This window comes from Ochlerotatus camptorhynchus, unplaced genomic scaffold (genome assembly GCF_037179485.1).
Source record: "Ochlerotatus camptorhynchus isolate MF236.1 unplaced genomic scaffold, CSIRO-AGI_Acam_v1.1 ptg000374l, whole genome shotgun sequence".
Taxonomy (NCBI): domain Eukaryota; kingdom Metazoa; phylum Arthropoda; class Insecta; order Diptera; family Culicidae; genus Ochlerotatus; species Ochlerotatus camptorhynchus.
Window position 1 is genome coordinate 2299751 of NW_027040862.1, and position 18426 is coordinate 2318176.

The following is an 18426-nucleotide window of genomic DNA, read 5'->3' on the forward strand; positions in this document are numbered from 1 at the left end:
TTATGCAACATTCGGACCATGTTCTACGACCGACTACATTTGCCGAAACGGTTCACATCCCGCAGTATCTCCACCTAATGCTGGCTTTGTCGAGGCAAAGCTGGAGCTAGAATTAGCCTTCTCCCGAATCCGCGCTGGTGCACGGGTGGTTTGAGGCTGTACAACTTTTCCGTTTTGTACTGGGTTGGAGGATAACATCAACCGAGCAAAGGGAAAAAAGAAAAGTTTCCCTGAAAAATTTCCCACAAGTTGTGCTACAGCAGAATTCCGGTCTTCCGGGTTGGTGCAGCAGCAGCAGCAGATGCATTCTCCCGATTTTGATCGGTTCGGGCAGGAGTTTTGTTTGCACCTGTCTCTCGGTGAAAGTGTATGAGCCGGGAAGCAGATGCATACTTTCAGGGGACCAACAACTTGGCTTGGCTTGGCGCAGAGAGCGAGTGCAGTTATTTTATATTTTAGGGTTTGTTTGCACATTATTCAGAGCCGGCCGCTGCGGGCGGAAAGTTGCGAGCACGGAAAGATGAAAATTCGGTAGAGGAAACAAAAAAAGAAAAGTTCTGTGGTTAAATGGCGGAAAAAGTGTGTGAGGGAGAACACATTTTTTAAAAAAGTAGGTCGCAGAGATGTGCTTTGCATTCCCGAATTCGGTTGCTGGCTGCTGCCCGGCAGGTAGTTCAAAAGTTGCCTTTTCGACCGCGCACACTTTGAACAGGTGTTGGTTGCACTTTCCAGGGAGGGGCTGTGTGTTTTCCCAAATTGTGTCCGCCAGCCAGGTTTGCCCAAGCTCTCTGATGGGTGTCACCTGTGTTTGTTTTCCGAAATGGGACAGGAACAGGATTTTTGGCAGGTGTTTACTTTTTTCGCTCGCTGTTTGCTACACAAGGAGTGCCGAGTAACGAGTGTTTGTATATTTTATTTTGTTTGCAAAGTAATGGTACATTTTCTCTTTCAATGATGAATGGTTGAGCTGATCAGAACTTCAATCTCTTCTGTGTAATTGGACAGGTTCTAAAATCTCTGATTGGCTAATTCAAGTGATGTTTTAAACTTGGTGAGCAAATAGTCCATGTAACCCAATCACTTCAGTGTTGTAAAGAGGCCTGGGATTGAAAACACTAGCTTCTGTTCACAAAGCAAAAACGGTCGCCATTCGGCCACCGAGCTTCGCACATCACAGCAAGACACTGCGATAGACGATCGTTTAAGTCCTACGGTACCACTTTGATCGCACAGTTCTTACCAAATTCTATGAGTGGCGATTTTCCACATTTTCACCTGCCAAAAAATAATAAGAAGGAACCTGAGATTTCTGTTCGGTAGGCAAAAACGGTTTCTACTAGGCCTCTGAGCTCCTTACATCTCAACCAACCCACTACGAACGACGATCGTTTACAGCGGGCAATGTGAAGCTGCTCAATTGTTTTCTTTGATGATGCTGTTTTGTTTGACAGCAGCTTTTTGGCTTCGCACTTGTTGTAATGTTGTAAATAACTTTGGTTGCTGGCTGTTCAACTTATATGGAAAAAAATTAAAATATATAAAATAGTGAAACAGAGGAACACCAGAAAGCAAAATGATTTAAAACAAGCTACAAACGAATAATCCAAACAAAACAGAGCTCAGCTGACATGGCTCCAATAGGGAAAATCCATCCAGCTGAGATGTCCCGACGGCTGAAAGAAATGCCTGCTATATCAAATGGTAGATTTTGGCATCTTTTAAGAAGGTTACTAGTGCTGCCGAGGCCGAAGTATCATTCCCGAGCAGATCCCTGATGCTGGAAGTTAGGCAGAGCGACCTCCGAAGATTTTGGAACTCCGGGCAGTTGCACAGGATGTGTTCGACGGTGTAGGGTACCCCGCAGATAATGCAGCTTCTGCGGAACGGCAGGCCACCATAGTTGATCCACCGATCCACCGTTGATCCCTCAGGTTGTCCAGTTCGCTCCATGCTTCAGTTGACCCTTTGACTTTGCGGATGAAGGTAGTTCTGTTGCGGAACCACTTGGCCTCCCATGCCGCTCAAATGGTCCGCATGATCCACCGTGTGACGTCCTGTAGGGGTACCTTGTCGGTGAGTCTGGGACCCGATGACTCCGCAAGGTCCGGGAATCCATGTGTACACGGTGTTCGGTGGGGCGGACTTAATAATCACCTGGATCCATGGGTGTTTTGGTGCTTCCGAGGTGATCGCTTGAACGACGCTGTGTGAGTCGGTTAAGTTAAGTATCGGTTTGTTGGCTGGCGTCGTAGCGGCACGGAAGATCGCTGTAGCCTTGGCCGTGAAAACCGAGTTCTTGATCCGATTCTCCAATTGGATTCGTGAATAGTGCCAATTTTTCTCTCCATGCCAATGGACTTTGGCCACTGGGGGGAGGTCGATGTCGGCAGCCATGCGGAGGACTCTGTTCCCCTCGTCGAGGAGAAAGATCCCATTGTTTCCGGAGGTCTTGGCGGAAAGGGCGGCGGCTTTTGTGGCAATATTTTCGTTTAAGCAGAACCGGAAAAGGAAGAAGACCCACTTCGATGCATGCTGCGTCTGCTGGAGTGGATGGCAGGACACCAGATATGATGTGGATGTAGCTGTTGTAGACCGATGCTAGGGTTCTAACCAGCTTCTCGATACATACGAGGCGATACATCGCGGTTGTTGGATCGGTGAGGCCGAACGATCGTTTTAACGAGGTTGAGTCTACTGCGGCAGTCCTTTTTGACCTGTTGGAAATGCTGATCGAAGGAGAGCGTTCGGCCGATCAGTACGCCGAGGACGCGAACTGTTTTCCTGTTTGGAATGGCTTGGTCGTGGATCGTAATTGGGGTGCTATTGACTCGGTGATGAGACGGACATACGTGGCATCGGATGCTCTTCCTGGCGGACAGCTAGAAACCCATCGAGTCGGTCCATTTGACGACGGCAGAGACTGCCGCTTTCACTTGCCGTAGGGTTCGGATCTGTGTGGGACACTGAGCAATGTGAGTTACTTGCGGTCAGAGTTGCGACCTATCACAATCACGATCGTCAAACAGCTGATGGTAGTAACGCTTTGTACATTCCTATCAATGTGCTCGTCGAAGCTCTCTCCATGACCATCCATCAAGTTGACGAAAGAAGTAAAAAGCAACTGGTGAATGTCGTCTTCGGTTGTAATCCATCACCGATCTGGTCATTCCCGACAATCACGACACTCATCTGTGATCGTTTTGAAGCAGTTGCTGCTTTGCTTGCTATTGTGAGTGTGTTGGTGAGTGAGTCCAACTGCTTCCGTTTCATGTTGCCTGCTTTGTTTGTAACTCACACAGTCGCGCCTGCCGAGACGAACTTGGAATGCGTAGGCATTATTTTCATTTTCTTCTGTCGTTTCGTTTATTCTCATGATCGTACTGCAGAAGTCTTCACTGTTTTCGTTGTGCTTTTTATCATCAGCAGCGAGTGTAACGTTTTGCTTGTGAGCAGCGAGCATTACTGGTGATTGTTGTTTGCCATGGCTCTACCTCTTACTACGTGACAAAACGTTCGTTCTGTCAGCGAAAGTCGGTTGATGCGTAGACGAGTGTCATGATATTTTGCATCACTGCTTGCGGTGCCTCAAAAGCAACTATGAAATTGCTCATGATTAGAAGCTGTTTTGCCTCTTGATTTAAATATCATAATCATATTTCTCTGGAAATAGTATGTTAGACGCTTGATTTCAAGATACCCTATATCATCTAAAATATACGCAGTAGTGTAACTCATTAAATGAGTAATATGTTAACCACCCCATGGGTAAAATCGCTTTTCTATAAAATTTATGAATGGATCACTGTATGCTGTCAGTTTTGATCTCACCACTACTGACAGCATGGCGCCACCTTCCTAATCTAATCTAATCAAACACCAACACAGCCAGTTCTTGAAAATATCCTGGGAAATGATATACAGGGGTTACTTAAAATAACTAGGATAGGCAAATTTTTGGTCAACTTTGGAGTGTTGTAACTTCGTCAAATATGATCCGATTTTAAGTCTTCCAAGAGCATTTGACTGGAAAACTAATATTGTTCTACGGTGTAGCCACGAAAATAATCCTGGTCACCGGATACCGGAGATATTCCGGGTTTCCGTAGGGCTTGTCTAACTTGCTAAATTTTTGGTGAAATTTTATATATGATGCTGGTGAAATATATAAATTTTTAGTAAATACAACGAAAGAAGAACCATTTCTTAAGCGAATCATATGCCAAAAACTAAAATCGGCTTATAATCAACCGAGATATGGCCGATTCCCTGGAATCGGTTCTGGTGAAGGGTTCTGAATGCGGGCAGATCATTTAGTCACTCAAAACATGCCGTGCGACAGCTCTTTCTTCATGGTTTTTCGTCAATAGACTTTTGATAAACTTTAAATGCATCATTGGCCACATTGGCCACTCTCGGAACATCCAGTATGCCCTCGGGGGAACCTGGAGCAGGGGACAACTGCATTTTTACACCAATACATGCCGTGCGACAGCTTTTTCTGCAAGCTTTTTCATGAAAAGGCTTTTGATAGACTTCAAATGGATGAGTGACCACATTGACCGCTCTTGGGACCTTCGGTATGCCCCCGGGGGAACCTGTATTAGGGGGCAATTGCGTTTTTACTCTAAAACATGCCGTGCGACAGCTCTTTCTTCATGGATTTTCATGAATATTCTTTCTATAGACTTAAAGTGAATCATTTACCACATTGGCTGCTCTCGAGACCTCCAGTATGCCCCCGGGGGAACCTGGAGCAGAGGAAAATTGCATTTTTACACCAAAACATGCCGTGCGACAGCTCATTCTTCATGGTTTTTCATGAATAGGCATTCATTAAACTTCAAATGGATCAGTGACCACATTGGCCGCTCTCGGAACCACTGGGATGCCCCGAGAGAACCTGTAGCAGGGGACAATTTCGGTTTAACTCAAAAACGTGCCGTGCGATAGCTCTTTCTTCATGGATTTTCATGAATATGCTTTTTATAGACTTAAAGTGAATCATTGACCACATTGGCCACTCTCGGAACCACTGGATAACCCCGGGGGAACCTGTAGCAGGGAACAATTGCGTTTTTACTCAAAAACATGCCATGCGACAGCTCTTTCTTCATGGATTTTCATGAATATGCTTTCTATAGAATTGAAGTGAATCATTGACCACATTGACCTTTCCGGAGTCACTGGAATGCCCTGGGAAGAACCTGTAGTAGGATGCAATCACATTTTTACACAAAACAATGCCATTGGGGAGCTCATTCTGGAACCAGCAGATGCCCCAGGATAACATGTAAGAGGAAAATTGTATTTTCACTTCACAATGCCGTTCGACAGCTCGAACTATCTGAAGTCTTTAAATGGACCATTGACTACTAGCAGTGGATAGGGAGATTAGGGCTTTAAACTCTGGTTGTAGACCAATAAAAGTCTCTCTCTTGTATTAATGTAAGGTGTAGCAAGAGCACAACAACAACTCTTTAATCAACAAAATGACTGTCGACGTCAGCTCTGGAGATGTTTGCCAGCGTTTTTATGCTCGCTAGTGACCATCAGTTAGGGGAATTTACGTATTCTCGGCAACCTAAGCAGCGACCTTCTTTCTATAGCCTTTTTCTCTAAGGAACGCACACATATGCAGTATTGGTTTGTTTACAATCTTTTGCTGCCAGCTGCTCTAACAATTTCAGTCGAAAGAATTGTCAAAAACTGTTTTGAAACGCATTTACAAAGCTCCAATCTTCTCTAGTGAGAGCGAGTATTGTCGGCATCCAGTTTTTCTTCGGCAACCGTTCCATTTGAACTGCATGTAAATCTGCTGTTCTATTATCGGCAACTCGAAATCAGCTACAATTTGTAGTGCGTGTGTTTCATTTCAAGAAAACCCTGCTAGATTGCTTTTTCTCAGTGGTAAAAATATAGTCAAATTGAAGCTGAAAGCATAAAGAATCGTTTGCATGCATCCAGCGAAGTGTTTTCGTAAGAAAATCCAGTGAAAATAGTGTTTCAATTTGGGTTGCCGAAAATAGTCTGTCATGCCGAAGCCGTCATTTCCCCTAGTGCCAATTCCTGCATTTCAAATAAACAATACTGAAAATGCGAATAAACCATTCTTATTTGAAAAGTTGCGCTTTTAATCTGGGTTCCAAAGCTATTTGCTATTTGCAAAGCTATGTATTATTAATGAATTATTATTTATAAATTAAGAATGCAATTTAAAACTGTAGGAAAATGTTAAAACGGAACCGTCTAATATGATGTTGGACCACCATTTGCTTCAATAACAGCTTGGATTCGTCTGTGAATTGATTCATAAATGGTTGAAGAAGCTAATTTTTGTTGATTCATAAAGTTTTTGGATGGCTTCTAGTGGAATGTTGTACCATTCTTTGATCAGATCAGCATTTTCAACGACGATGGAGGAGGAAAAACGCTTCGAATACGAGCTTACAACGTCGACCAAAGTGGTTCAATTATATTTAAATCCGGCGACTGTGCTGGCCATGGCCATGTAAAGTCCTCGTCGTGTTTCGCACTATAGGTTCCCCCCAGGGCATTCCAGTCAATGTGGTCATCCCAGAAAAAGGTCAATGTGGTCAATGATCCACTTCAATTCTATAGAAAGCATATTCATGAAAATCCATGAAGAAAGAGCTATCGCACGGCATGTTTTTGAGTAAAAACGCAATTGTCCCCTGCTACAGGTTCCCCCGGGGTTATCCAGTGGTTCCGAGAGCGGCCAATGTGGCAAATGATTCACTTTAAGTCTATAGAAAGAATATTCATGAAAATCCATGAAGAAAGAGCTGTCGCACTTACATTATTTGCAGCATTTAAGGGGCAAGATGATACAGAAAACATTGGGCCTGTTTAAATCGAAGAATCCAATAAATGGATGAAACGTGGACATCTCGTACCGTACGTTCCGATTTTGGTAATTATATGATTGATTGGTCGTTGGAAGCATCGAAGCTAGAAAGGTTAAGCGATGCTCCATTTTCTTCTGACGGTTGAGGCATGAGCACTAACTCTTGTCCTAGCCTTTTATGACTTAAGGCTATAGCGCCATTACTCGCTTTCTGAAAAGAGAAGAGGGAAAGGAAAAGGAAGAAGGACAAAGGGAAAAGGATTATGTGAAGATCTTTGACCTGTAACGCACTACAACGTTACTGGTTTGAAAAGATACAAATTTACAAAATTGAACGAACTCACCAAGTTTAGCCAATTGAACCTGAAGGCTGCCTGACATATGATGATGTAGAAGTCCAAATTTTAGACGAAGCTTGACGAAGATCAATGTGAATTAGTCCGGTTCGATTTGAGATAACCAAATGTTCGGATGTGTGTAGTCGATTTTTGATAAGCATTGGCAAGTCTTTTCGTGGCCAATAGTCAGGTTCAACGCTGCGACTCAACGAATGATGGGAAGCCTCGTGGAGGTTCTACTTGGCTTTGGAACAGCTTCTTAGCGGGAAATATTAGGGACCTAAAATGAGGAACTAAAAATTGTCTCCTGGGCCTGGTTATAGCCAGATCAACAACCGATTATAGATAAAAAAAAACTCCGCCGAAAAAACAAACGTCAGATTCAAACACACGCACAGCCTACTCTCGTACAGCAAAACATCACACTTACAGCATGGCGCCACCTTCCTAAGGGCAAAAGGTTAACCGGCAAAATAATGTTTGCAGATTTGAACGTGTTTTCAAAAATTTCGATAAAGTTTTGTACCAGAAGGAGTTCCCCGGAAAAAGGATGAGGTTCTCGAGGGGAGACGACTTAATTCAGAGTCAAATTTCAGTCAAATTGTGGTTTTTCTAGTTCCGTATCGTGTTCCATGGATAGGCGGTAGTCATTGTCTAAGTTGGAAGGTCCTTGGGCACTACAATAATCGGGGTTTATTGTTAGGTTTAAACTTGGTTGTAGAGCCCGGCTTCGCGAAGAAACTAGTGAGGGCCGCAATCCTGGTGAGGTCGTTGGAGAGGGCGTCACAAATGTTTTCTGATATCCCATAGAAGTCACGTGGGCCCTGGTATTTCGAGCACCAGCACAACACGTGTTCCACTGATTGGGGAACTTGACAGGTTTCACGAATTGATCTGAAGGGACCGGCTCCAGAGATGTTGTGGGAAAACTTGATATGTCCTGTCCTCCTTGACCCTTCGGATGAATGGTTCTCTTTTTTGGCTCCAAGTCCATTGGTCCCGGATGATCGCTGTGATCCACTTCTTTAGGTCATGCTCAGGAATCTCTTGAGCGCCTCAATGATACCACGAATCCTATAGGGCGCGTTCATCTGTATACCTTGGATCCATGGGTGCTTTGTGGTATCGGATTGAATAGCATCGACCACGCTGGCTGAATCCATGAATATGGCTATCGGGTTTATCGGCCTCGGCAGGAAAGACCGAGTATTGGTTAGGTAGTTGAAAACATTCCGACATTTGTAGGCCGGTGACCCCGATGCCGACACCCCTACGGGAAACTGAACCACCGAGTATCTTCCTTTCAACACCGCTCACCTTCACAAACCGGATCCTTGATAAGTTGCTTCACTCCCTTGGAATTCATCCTCAGAAAATGGTTTGGTGTCACGGCTTCCTCTGCTTCGATGTTGAGTTAAACGAAGGTTAACGGTCGAGAATTCACCAAATGTTCAGCCTCTCCTAACAGTGTCACGAGAGACTCTTCGTCGAGCTTCCTCGTTGTTGGTATGCTACCCAAAGCAACCTTGGAAGAACGCACCATTCTCTCCCAGCAGCCTCACATGTGTGCAGTTGATGGAGGATTAAATCTCCACTGAGTGTGGGTGTCGGTGAACGTACTGCTTACGTTCTGGCCCGACGAAATTCGTCCCATTACCCGTCAAAATTTCCAAAGGTGCTCCTCTGCACAAGGCGTGCACGAATTCGTAGACAATTGGCGACTTCCAAATGGATGGCACGGACAGTCAAACAGATGAACAGCGAGTATTAAGTGGATGGTATAAGTGGTCATACGATCGAACAGCTAAACTGTGAGTGCATGTGGGTGATGGCGATATCCCCTAAACTCGAAGAGAGTGTGGGCGGAAACTCTCCCTGGAGATAGTGACACGATGGAGGAGAGTGGGCAGATAACGGAGGCTGAGGAAGTCAGTAGCCAACCACCGAATTAGCAAAACGTGTGCTCGTGTGTCGTCCTGCGGTCAGTTACTGCATGTGCATGTTGGACATCGCGAATTGTTCCGATCAGCCGGCTATCAGTGACCATGTGCACAGTGATAAGCCTTACCATTGCGGGATCACCGCACCTACCGTCCGATCGAACCCCCGGTCATCATCCGTCCACCGACGGGCTGCAACTCAGTCTGCATCCGACCGAACTCGCCTGCATCCGGCAGCAAACCCGGCCGTAACTCGGTCTTCATCCGGCTACACTCAGCCACCCCCTTCGACTGAACTCGCTTTCATCCGGTAGCAAACCCGGCCGTCGTTCTAATGCCATCCGGCTACTACCGGCGACCATCCTGCTACCACCAGATCATCACCCGACCTCCACCCGTCACCTCCAAAGCCCAGCCAGGTTTGTTTGCCGTTCTAATCAATAAATCGTTTAACCGTTGACAGTAGCGTTTGATAGGATCCTTTGTCCGAAAACTCTCCCGAGTCCGTATGCCTTAAGACCAGGAACTACCAGAGGCCATGATTGCCCATCCCGGGAGCTGTCGTAGGCTTAAACCGGCAGTTTGGGGCTTTGGCACCTCCGATCTAAACGACTACCAAAACTAACTGATCTCTCGATCACCGCTCAGGTTGACCCGTGGTCGCTTAGCCCAACTCTCCCGCTCGCATTCCAGGAAAACACCTCAACTATCTCTCTTGATGCCGGCCGACCGTATATGATTACAGCTATCCCTTACGTGTTGAGACCGGACAATAGCCGCACTCCGTCTCGTAGCGTAATGCCTTTGTTCACTGCAGATCAGCTGTAGCAGCGACGGTAGTAGATATCCAGGGTTGAAGTTCTCTGGGTGGTTCAGTCTAGCACAGCATCTTTCGTGAGGATTTCCGACGACTGTCAGTGCTCTACGAAACTGATCTTCTCGGTGATGGAAATTACATAATTTATCCAGTTCTGCACTATGCTTTCTTTGTCCTGGAAGCTTTGTTGACTAAGGTGACTATTCGAAGTTCGCGCTCCCTCCTGTCCATCTTGCTGCTTCAGTAAGTCGAACTTCTTGGTGTCAGTCGTACGCTTGAGGTTGTAGTGCGACTCGTGACGGAACTTGGCTGTTTGATCGGAATCCGCGGAACGCACAAAGACCTCTTTCTGAACTGTCTGACATTGGCGCAGAAAAGGTGATACCAACGAGAACAGTCCCGACATTGAACCATGCACAATTCAGCATTGTTCGGTTTACCACAACCACCACAATCGATGTTATCTAAGGGTTTCAGCGTCTATCGCGGCTCGCACTCTCGATCGCGTCTGCCGAATAAATAGTCGAACACCCAAATCGTCGAAATTCTTCGAGTTATCTGTTGACAAAGTATTTTCCGGAGATTCTTGCGCAGCAAATCTCGTTTTTTACATGTGAGTTAGCTCGAAGCTGCTTAGCTCAGTCGGTAAAGGCGCAGTTACAAAGCAAGACCATGCTGAAGGTGGCTGGGATTGGAAAATTTCTCGACTTCCCAGAGTATGATTGCACTTGCCACACAATTATACTAAATGCAAAAATGATACAGACATCAAAAGCTCTCAATTAATAACTGTATCAGTGCATCTAGAACACTAAGTTGAGAGCATGCAATAAGCTTATATGCGATGAGCAATAAGCTTGAAATATTCAATTTTGCTCGTCTGTTTAGCAATTCAAACATAGAACCTACTTTAACGTAAGGGCAGTTGGCTCATTTGGATTTGGGGTATAGTGGACAACGTGTTGCCTGAACACCTAGCTTCTATGAGTTTCTGCAGTTTTCCTGAAGCAAGCGGAAACGCCTTGAAATTCTTTGAGCCGCCCTGACATTTTCAAAATATTCCAGAATTTTTTGGAACTTTCCTTATGTCCTCGCAGTTTGTTTATGAATCTCGCTAATTTACTTATGATGATCTGCAATTGTCGTAAAGATCTCTAAATCTCTTCTTGAACTTCCCTAAACTTTTTGGAATTACTATGACGTTTCTAACATTTTTTCTTATGGTAATAAACTTCCCTGAAGTTTTATGGACTATACTTTAATTTTTGAAACGTTTCCATCATTTTCCTGAAGTTAATTAAACTGTCCTAAAGCTATGGGAATCTACCTGAAGTTCTCGGATTTTGCCTGAAGTTCTCGCTAATTTACTGATATTCATGTAATTGCCTTGAAATTTTCCAAACAGCCCCGAAGTTCACGTTGCTTCCCGAAAGATTTTCAAACTTATAACTGAAATTTTGGCAACAGCTGTAAAGTTCTTGCAATCTTCCTGAAGTTAGTGGAAATGCCCTGAAGTTCTTCGATATTCGATGAAGTGGAGCCGTTGTGAACTCGAGTCATTATTTCTATCTCATCTTTTCCGAACTGGTGAGAGAAATCTGTACTGAACACTTCTGAAAAGCTTTTGAAAATGTTTCCCTGGACAGAGTAAAACCCACCTCATTCCCTTTTATTAGCTCTATTCAAAATCAGAGTTCTGAAAGAAAGGAAAAGCATCGGTAGCTGGAACTACTCCCGCCATCCCTATAGATTTTGTGTCGTAAAAATGCCGTCGGCATTGGCTTTGCATCAATTGGCAATCACAGGTTGGGGTACAGAATAGCCGTCGTCATCGTCAAAAAAAATTAAGTACTTAAGTTGTACTCTGAAGAGCAGCAAATGCACATTTTGTCCTGTCCCATCTCAATTCCAAACCCGAAGCAAAGTGAACCTGTGGAAACTTGTATGAACATACAGCATCATTGCAATGGCTCTTTCAATCCGAGAGTGGAAACCGAAAAATTACTTCAAATGAAAGTAAATTTTTACTCGGGTAGCCTTTCAATTTCTACCTGTCAGGAGACGAGACAGCGACAAAAGGCAACTTTCCCGCTCACCCCTCCAGAAAGTGAAGTATTTACATTTCAATGACTGAATTCAATTTTAGCCACTCCCTCTCCCCTTTAAAGCAACTAAAATGAAAGAAGAAGCACAAGTGCATGACAACGGAAAAAGGGAACAAGGGAAACAGGAGACGGTGGGTGGGCTTAAGGAAATAAAAGGAGTACAATCATTTTCCATTTTCTAGATTGCATTACTTGACATTGTGTGTGCTGCTGCTTTGGGAAATGCAGAAGACGAAGTGGATCATTTGAAAAGTTTAAGGAAGGGAGATGGATGCTTTCAGCTCTTCACTTTAGTTCAGTTTTTAGAGCTCATTGAAAATTGTGTGCATCAGTCGGATACAGTCTCTCTCTGTGTGTGTGTGTGCTCAATTACATTACGATTTTCAATAACATTTTGACTCGGATTTCCTTTCAATTTCCTTTTTATTTTTTTACAGATGCAGGAAAGCCGCGGCAATCCGTCGCTTCCGCTGGATTTGGAAGTTCCTTACAACGATGAGTACAGTTTGACTCGGAACCACGACATCAAGAACCTGATCATCACCCGGACCAGTGGGAACCATGGCGGCAGCGGTCAGACGGTGAACAAGAACATCAACACCAACCTGTTCCATCCACCGACGCCGGTCAACAATCGGAAGAACCACTTCGTCGTCAACACCAGCAACCAAAATGGCGATCCGAACCAGCGGATCATCACCCGGACTCGTAACGTCATCGGCAACAAGTACGATCAGAACGCGGCCAACAGCAACAACAACTCGAATCCAAACCACAAAACCCACGTGGAGATCATCACGAAGAACGGCTCCACCAAGAAGAACATCATCGGCAACAACTACAACCCGGACGTGACAATCAGTGGCACCAACGGGAACAATCTGAACCTGAACGTCCGGAACGAGCTGCACGAGCAGAAGCAATCGTTCGCCAACTCGCTGTACGATCGGAAGAGTACGTGCATGTTGTATCTGCAGGCGGATCATACGTTCTTCCAGAGGATGGGCACGGCCGAGGCCAGCATCGAGGCGATTACGCGGCACGTACAGCGGGCCAACATGATCTACCGGAAGACGGGTGAGTTTGAGCTTAATTGAAATCGATTCCACTTCATATTGACCTGCTATCGCAGTTCAATTAGGCTATGAATAATTTTCTCCGCAAATTGAGCAAACTTGGACGGCTCTCCGTATCTGGGTTCGGCACACAACATAACGTCAACAACGTTGTGCATCAATTTCCCATCAACAATGTGGGCCGAAGCCGACCGAGCCGAGTCATCATATCTCATAGGCATGGCATAGCCGTTCGAAAATGGCTTAATCCCAGCACTTAATTATTAAAGACAAGCCATAATTCACGCAAACCCTCCCAACTCTCCCACATATATAGGTACCTAGTTGTAGTTGGTCGTCGTCGTCGTCGTCAGCCTTTCAAACAAATCAATATGCTGCTCGTTTGGGCCAACAATTCAGCACCATGAGCAAACGATGCAACGATGGCGGCGACGATGATGATGATGATGATGATGCATCGTAGACACAAATTTTATGCAAAACATGTTTTACCCACACCTCCGCCGCCCCTCTCCCATTGCTGGTGAGTGAGTGGTGAGTATGTGGTAGATGTGCGTTCGATCGTCGTCATTCTTGTTGTTGTTGTTATTGTTGTGGTCGATGTAGTTTGGTACCCGTCCGTCGACGGATAGAAGGGATGAGATGGAAGTCGCGACAGCTTGGAGTCATCGTACTGAACGGCACTGCTGGCCTATAGCCGATGGACGACGACGCTGCTGGTGACAGAGATATGCATTTGCATTTTGGCGGGGGTTGCCAGTTGAAAGCTTTTCTTGACAGATAAATGGAGACATGCATGTGAAGAATAAAGAGAATGAAGCTTGGAAGGCTTTGACCAAAAACACTCAAAGCACCATTCTAGCAGATGTTTTTAAAACTAACATCAGAATTTGGGAACGCTGCTACCAGAGCTTGGGAAAGTTTCTATCAGAAACTCAGAAAGGTTCTGTCGTAAGCTCAAAAAGCATCTGCCGGAAACTTAGAAAGATTATACCGGCAACATAGAATGCTTCTACCAGAAGTTTACAAAGTTTCTGCCAGAAGCTATAAAGCTTCTTACTGAAGCTTAGAAAGCTTCTCCCAGAGGCTTAGAAAGCTTCTCCTACAAGCTTAGAAAGCTGCTAACAGAAGCTTAAATTTTTTTGTATAAGAAGATTAGATACCTGTTACCGATAGCTCAGAAAGCTTCTATCAGAAGCTTATAAAGCTTCTACCAGAAGCAGTTGGGAAAGCTTCTACCAGAAGCTGGAAAGACTTCTACCAGAAACATAGAAAGCTTCTATCGGAAGCTAGGTAAGCTTCTACCGGAAGTTTAGAAAGCTTCAACTGGAAGCATATAAAGCTTCTATCATAAGTTTAGAAAGCTTCTCCAGAAGCTTAGATAGATTCTCCAAGAAGCTGGGAAAGCTTCTCTAAAAAGCTAGGAAAGCTTCTCTCAGAAGCTTAGAAAGTTTCTCCCAGAAACTTAGAAAGCTTCTCCCAGAAGCTGGGAAAGCTTCTCCCAGAAGCTGGGAAAGCTTCTCCCAGAAGCTGGGAAAGCTTCTCCCAGAAGCTGGGAAACCTTCTCCCAAAAGCTGGGAAACCTTCTCCCAGAAGCTGGAAAAGCTTCTCGCAGAAGCTTAATAAGCTTTTCGCAGAATCTTAAGAAGCTTTTCGCAGAAGCTTAGAAAGCTTCTCCCAGAAGCTTAGAAAGCAGCTCCAGAAGATTGGAAAGCTTCTCTTAAAAGCTTAGAAAGCATCTCCCAGAAGCTTAAGCTTCTCCAAGAAGCTTAAAAAGGGGGAAAGATGATCTCGGCGTAGTGGTTAGCATCCATACCTCTCACGCCAAAGTCACGAGTTCAAATCTCACCCTCGGACAAGTCACGAATGCGTTAAAGTTACTATAATATTAAATTAATATTAACTCCCAGAAGCTTAGAAAGCTTCTCCCATAAGCTTAAAAAGCTTCTACCAGAAGCTTAGAAAGCTTGTCCCAGAAGCTTAGAAAGCTTGTCCCAGAAGCTTAGAAAGCTTGTCCCAGAAGCTTAGAAAGCTTCTCCCAGAAGCTTAGAAAGCTTCTCCCAGAAGCTTAGAAAACTTCTCCCAGAAGCTTAGAAAGCTTCTCCCATAAGCTTAAAAAGCTTCTACCAGAAGCTTAGAAAGCTTGTCCCAGAAGCTTTGAAAACTTCTCCCAGAAGCTTAGAAAGCTTCTCCCAGAAGCTTAGAAAGCTTCTCCCAGAAGCTTAGAAAGCTTCTCCCAGAAGCTTAGAAAGCTTCTCCCAGAAGCTTAGAAAGCTTCTCCCAGAAGCTTAGAAAGCTTCTCCCAGAAGCTTACAAAGCTTCTCCCAGAAGCTTAGAAAGCTTCTCCCAGAAGCTTAGAAAGTTTCTCCCAGAAGCTTAGAAAGCTTCTCCCAGAAGCTTAGAAAGCTTCTCCCAGAAGCTTAGAAAGCTTCTCCCAGAAGCTTAGAAAGCTTCTCCCAGAAGCTTAGAAAGCTTCTCCCAGAAGCTTAGAAAGCTTCTCCCATAAGCTTAAAAAGCTTCTCCCAGAAGCTTAGAAAGCTTCTCCCATAAGCTTAAAAAGCTTCTACCAGAAGCTTAGAAAGCTTGTCCCATAAGCTTAAAAAGCTTCTACCAGAAGCTTAGAAAGCTTGTCCCAGAAGCTTAGAAAACTTCTCCCAGAAGCTTAGAAAGCTTCTCCCAGAAGCTTAGAAAGCTTCTCCCAGAAGCTTAGAAAGCTTCTCCCAGAAGCTTAGAAAGCTTCTCCCAGAAGCTTAGAAAGCTTCTCGCAGAAGCTTAGAAAGCTTCTCCCAGAAGCTTAGAAAGCTTCTCCCAGAAAGCTTCTCCCAGAAGCTTAGAAAGCTTCTCCCAGAAGCTTAGAAAGCTTCTCCCAGAAGCTTAGAAAGCTTCTCCCAGAAGCTTAGAAAGCTTCTCCCAGAAGCTTAGAAAGCTTCTCCCAGAAGCTTAGAAATCTTCTCCCAGAAGCTTAGAAAGCTTCTCCCAGAAGCTTAGAAAGCTTCTCCCAGAAGCTTAGAAAGTTTCTCCCAGAAGCTTAAAAAGCTTCTCCCAGAAGCTTAGAAAGCTTCTCCCATAAGCTTAAAAGCTTCTACCAGAAGCTTAGAAAGCTTCTCCCAGAAGCTTAGAAAGCTTCTCCCAGAAGCTTAAAAAGCTTTCCCAGAAGCTTAGAAAGCTTCTCCCATAAGCTTAAAAAGCTTCTACCAGAAGCTTAGAAAGCTTGTCCCATAAGCTTAAAAAGCTTCTACCAGAAGCTTAGAAAGCTTGTCCCAGAAGCTTAGAAAACTTCTCCCAGAAGCTTAGAAAGCTTCTCCCAGAAGCTTAGAAAGCTTCTCCCAGAAGCTTAGAAAGCTTCTCCCAGAAGCTTAGAAAGCTTCTCCCAGAAGCTTAGAAAGCTTCTCCCAGAAGCTTACAAAGCTTCTTCCAGAAGCTTAGAAAGCTTCTCGCAGAAGCTTAGAAAGCTTCTCCCAGAAGCTTAGAAAGCTTCTCCCAGAAGCTTAGAAAGCTTCTCCCAGAAGCTTAGAAAGCTTCTCCCAGAAGCTTAGAAAGCTTCTCCCAGAAGCTTAGAAAGCTTCTCCCAGAAGCTTAGAAAGCTTCTCCCAGAAGCTTAGAAAGCTTCTCCTATAAGCTTAAAAAGCTTCTACCAGAAGCTTAGAAAGCTTGTCCCAGAAGCTTAGAAAACTTCTCCCAGAAGCTTAGAAAGCTTCTCCCAGAAGCTTAGAAAGCTTCTCCCAGAAGCTTAGAAAGCTTCTCCCAGAAGCTTAGAAAGCTTCTCCCAGAAGCTTAGAAAGCTTCTCCTAGAAGCTTAGAAAGCTTATCTCAGAAACTTAGAACTTATAAACTGGGATAGCTTCTACCAGAAACTGGGAAAGTTTCTACCAGAAACTGGGAAAGCTACTCCCAGAAGCTTAGAACGCTTTTCTTAGAAACTTAGGACGCTTCTCCTTAAAGCTTAGAACGCTTTTCCAGAAGCTTAGAACGCTTCTCCCAGAAACTCACAAAGCTCCTTTCAGAAGCTCAGTAAGCTTCTCCCAGAAGCTTAGAAAGCTTCTCCCAGAAGCTTAGAAATCTTCTCCCAGAAGCTTAGAACGCCTCTACCAGAAGCTTAGAAAGCTTCTCCCAGAAGCTCAGAAAGCTTCTCCAAGAAGCTCAGAAAGCTTCTCCAAGAAGCTCAGAACGCTTTTCTTAGAAACTTAGGACGCTTCTCCCAGAAGCTTAGAAAGCTTCTCCCAGAAGCTTAGAAAGCTTCTCCCAGAAGCTTAGAAAGCTTCTCCCAGAAGCTTAGAAAGCTTCTCCCAGAAGCTTAGAAAGCTTCTCCCAGAAGCTTAGAAAGCTTCTCCCAGAAGCTTAGAAAGCTTCTCCCAGAAGCTTTGAAAGCTTCTCCCAGAAGCTTAGAAAGCTTCTCCCAGAAGCTTAGAAAGCTTCTCCCAGAAGCTTAGAAAGCTTCTCCCATAAGCTTAAAAAGCTTCTACCAGAAGCTTAGAAAGCTTCTCCCAGAAGCTTAGAACGCTTCTCCCAGAAGCTTAGAAAGCTTCTCCCAGAAGCTTAGAAAGCTTCTCCCAGAAGCTTAGAAAGCTTCTCCCAGAAGCTTAGAAAGCTTCTCCCAGAAGCTTAGAAAGCTTCTCCCAGAAGCTTAGAAAGCTTCTCCCAGAAGCTTCGAAAGCTTCTCCCAGAAGCTTCGAAAGCTTCTCCCAGAAGCTTAGAAAGCTTCTCCCAGAAGCTTAGAAAGCTTCTCCCAGAAGCTTAGAAAGCTTCTCCCAGAAGCTTAGAAAGCTTCTCCCAGAAGCTTAAAAAGCTTCTCCCAGAAGCTTAGAAAGCTTCTCCCATAAGTTAAAAAAGCTTCTACCAGAAGCTTAGAAAGCTTTTCCCAAAAGCTAAGATCGGTTCTCTCAGAAGCTAAGATCGGTTCTCCCAGAAGCTTAGAAAGCTTCTCCTAAAAGCTAATATCGCTTCCACCAGAAGCTCATAATGCTTCTACGGAAGTTTCTGGTAGAAGCTCACCCAGTTTTTTTATAGAAGCTTTCCCAGTTTACGGTAGAAGCTTTAGAAAGATTCTTCATGGAGCTTAGATAGCTTCTCCCAGAAGCTCAGAAAGATTCTCCCTGATGCTTTGAAAGCTTCTCCCTTATGCTCAGAATGCTTCTACCGGAAGCTCATAAAGCTTCTACCAGAATATCATAAAGCTTCTACTAGACGCTCATAAAACTTCTACCATAAGCTCATAAAGCTTCTACCAGAAACTCATAAAGCTTCTACCAGAAACTCGTAAAACTTCTATCGGATGCTCAGTAAGC

General features: G+C 44.5%; 1 protein-coding gene across 1 annotated transcript in view; it reads left to right on the forward strand.

Annotated features, from left to right (window-relative positions):
• Window positions 1-18426, forward strand: part of Kul (Kuzbanian-like) — a 692619-nt gene that overhangs the window by 430169 nt on the left and 244024 nt on the right. The window contains exon 7 of the mRNA XM_065232791.1: window positions 12503-13142. Within this exon, the coding sequence (XP_065088863.1) occupies window positions 12503-13142 (640 nt within the window). The remainder of the gene's footprint in view (window positions 1-12502; window positions 13143-18426) is intronic.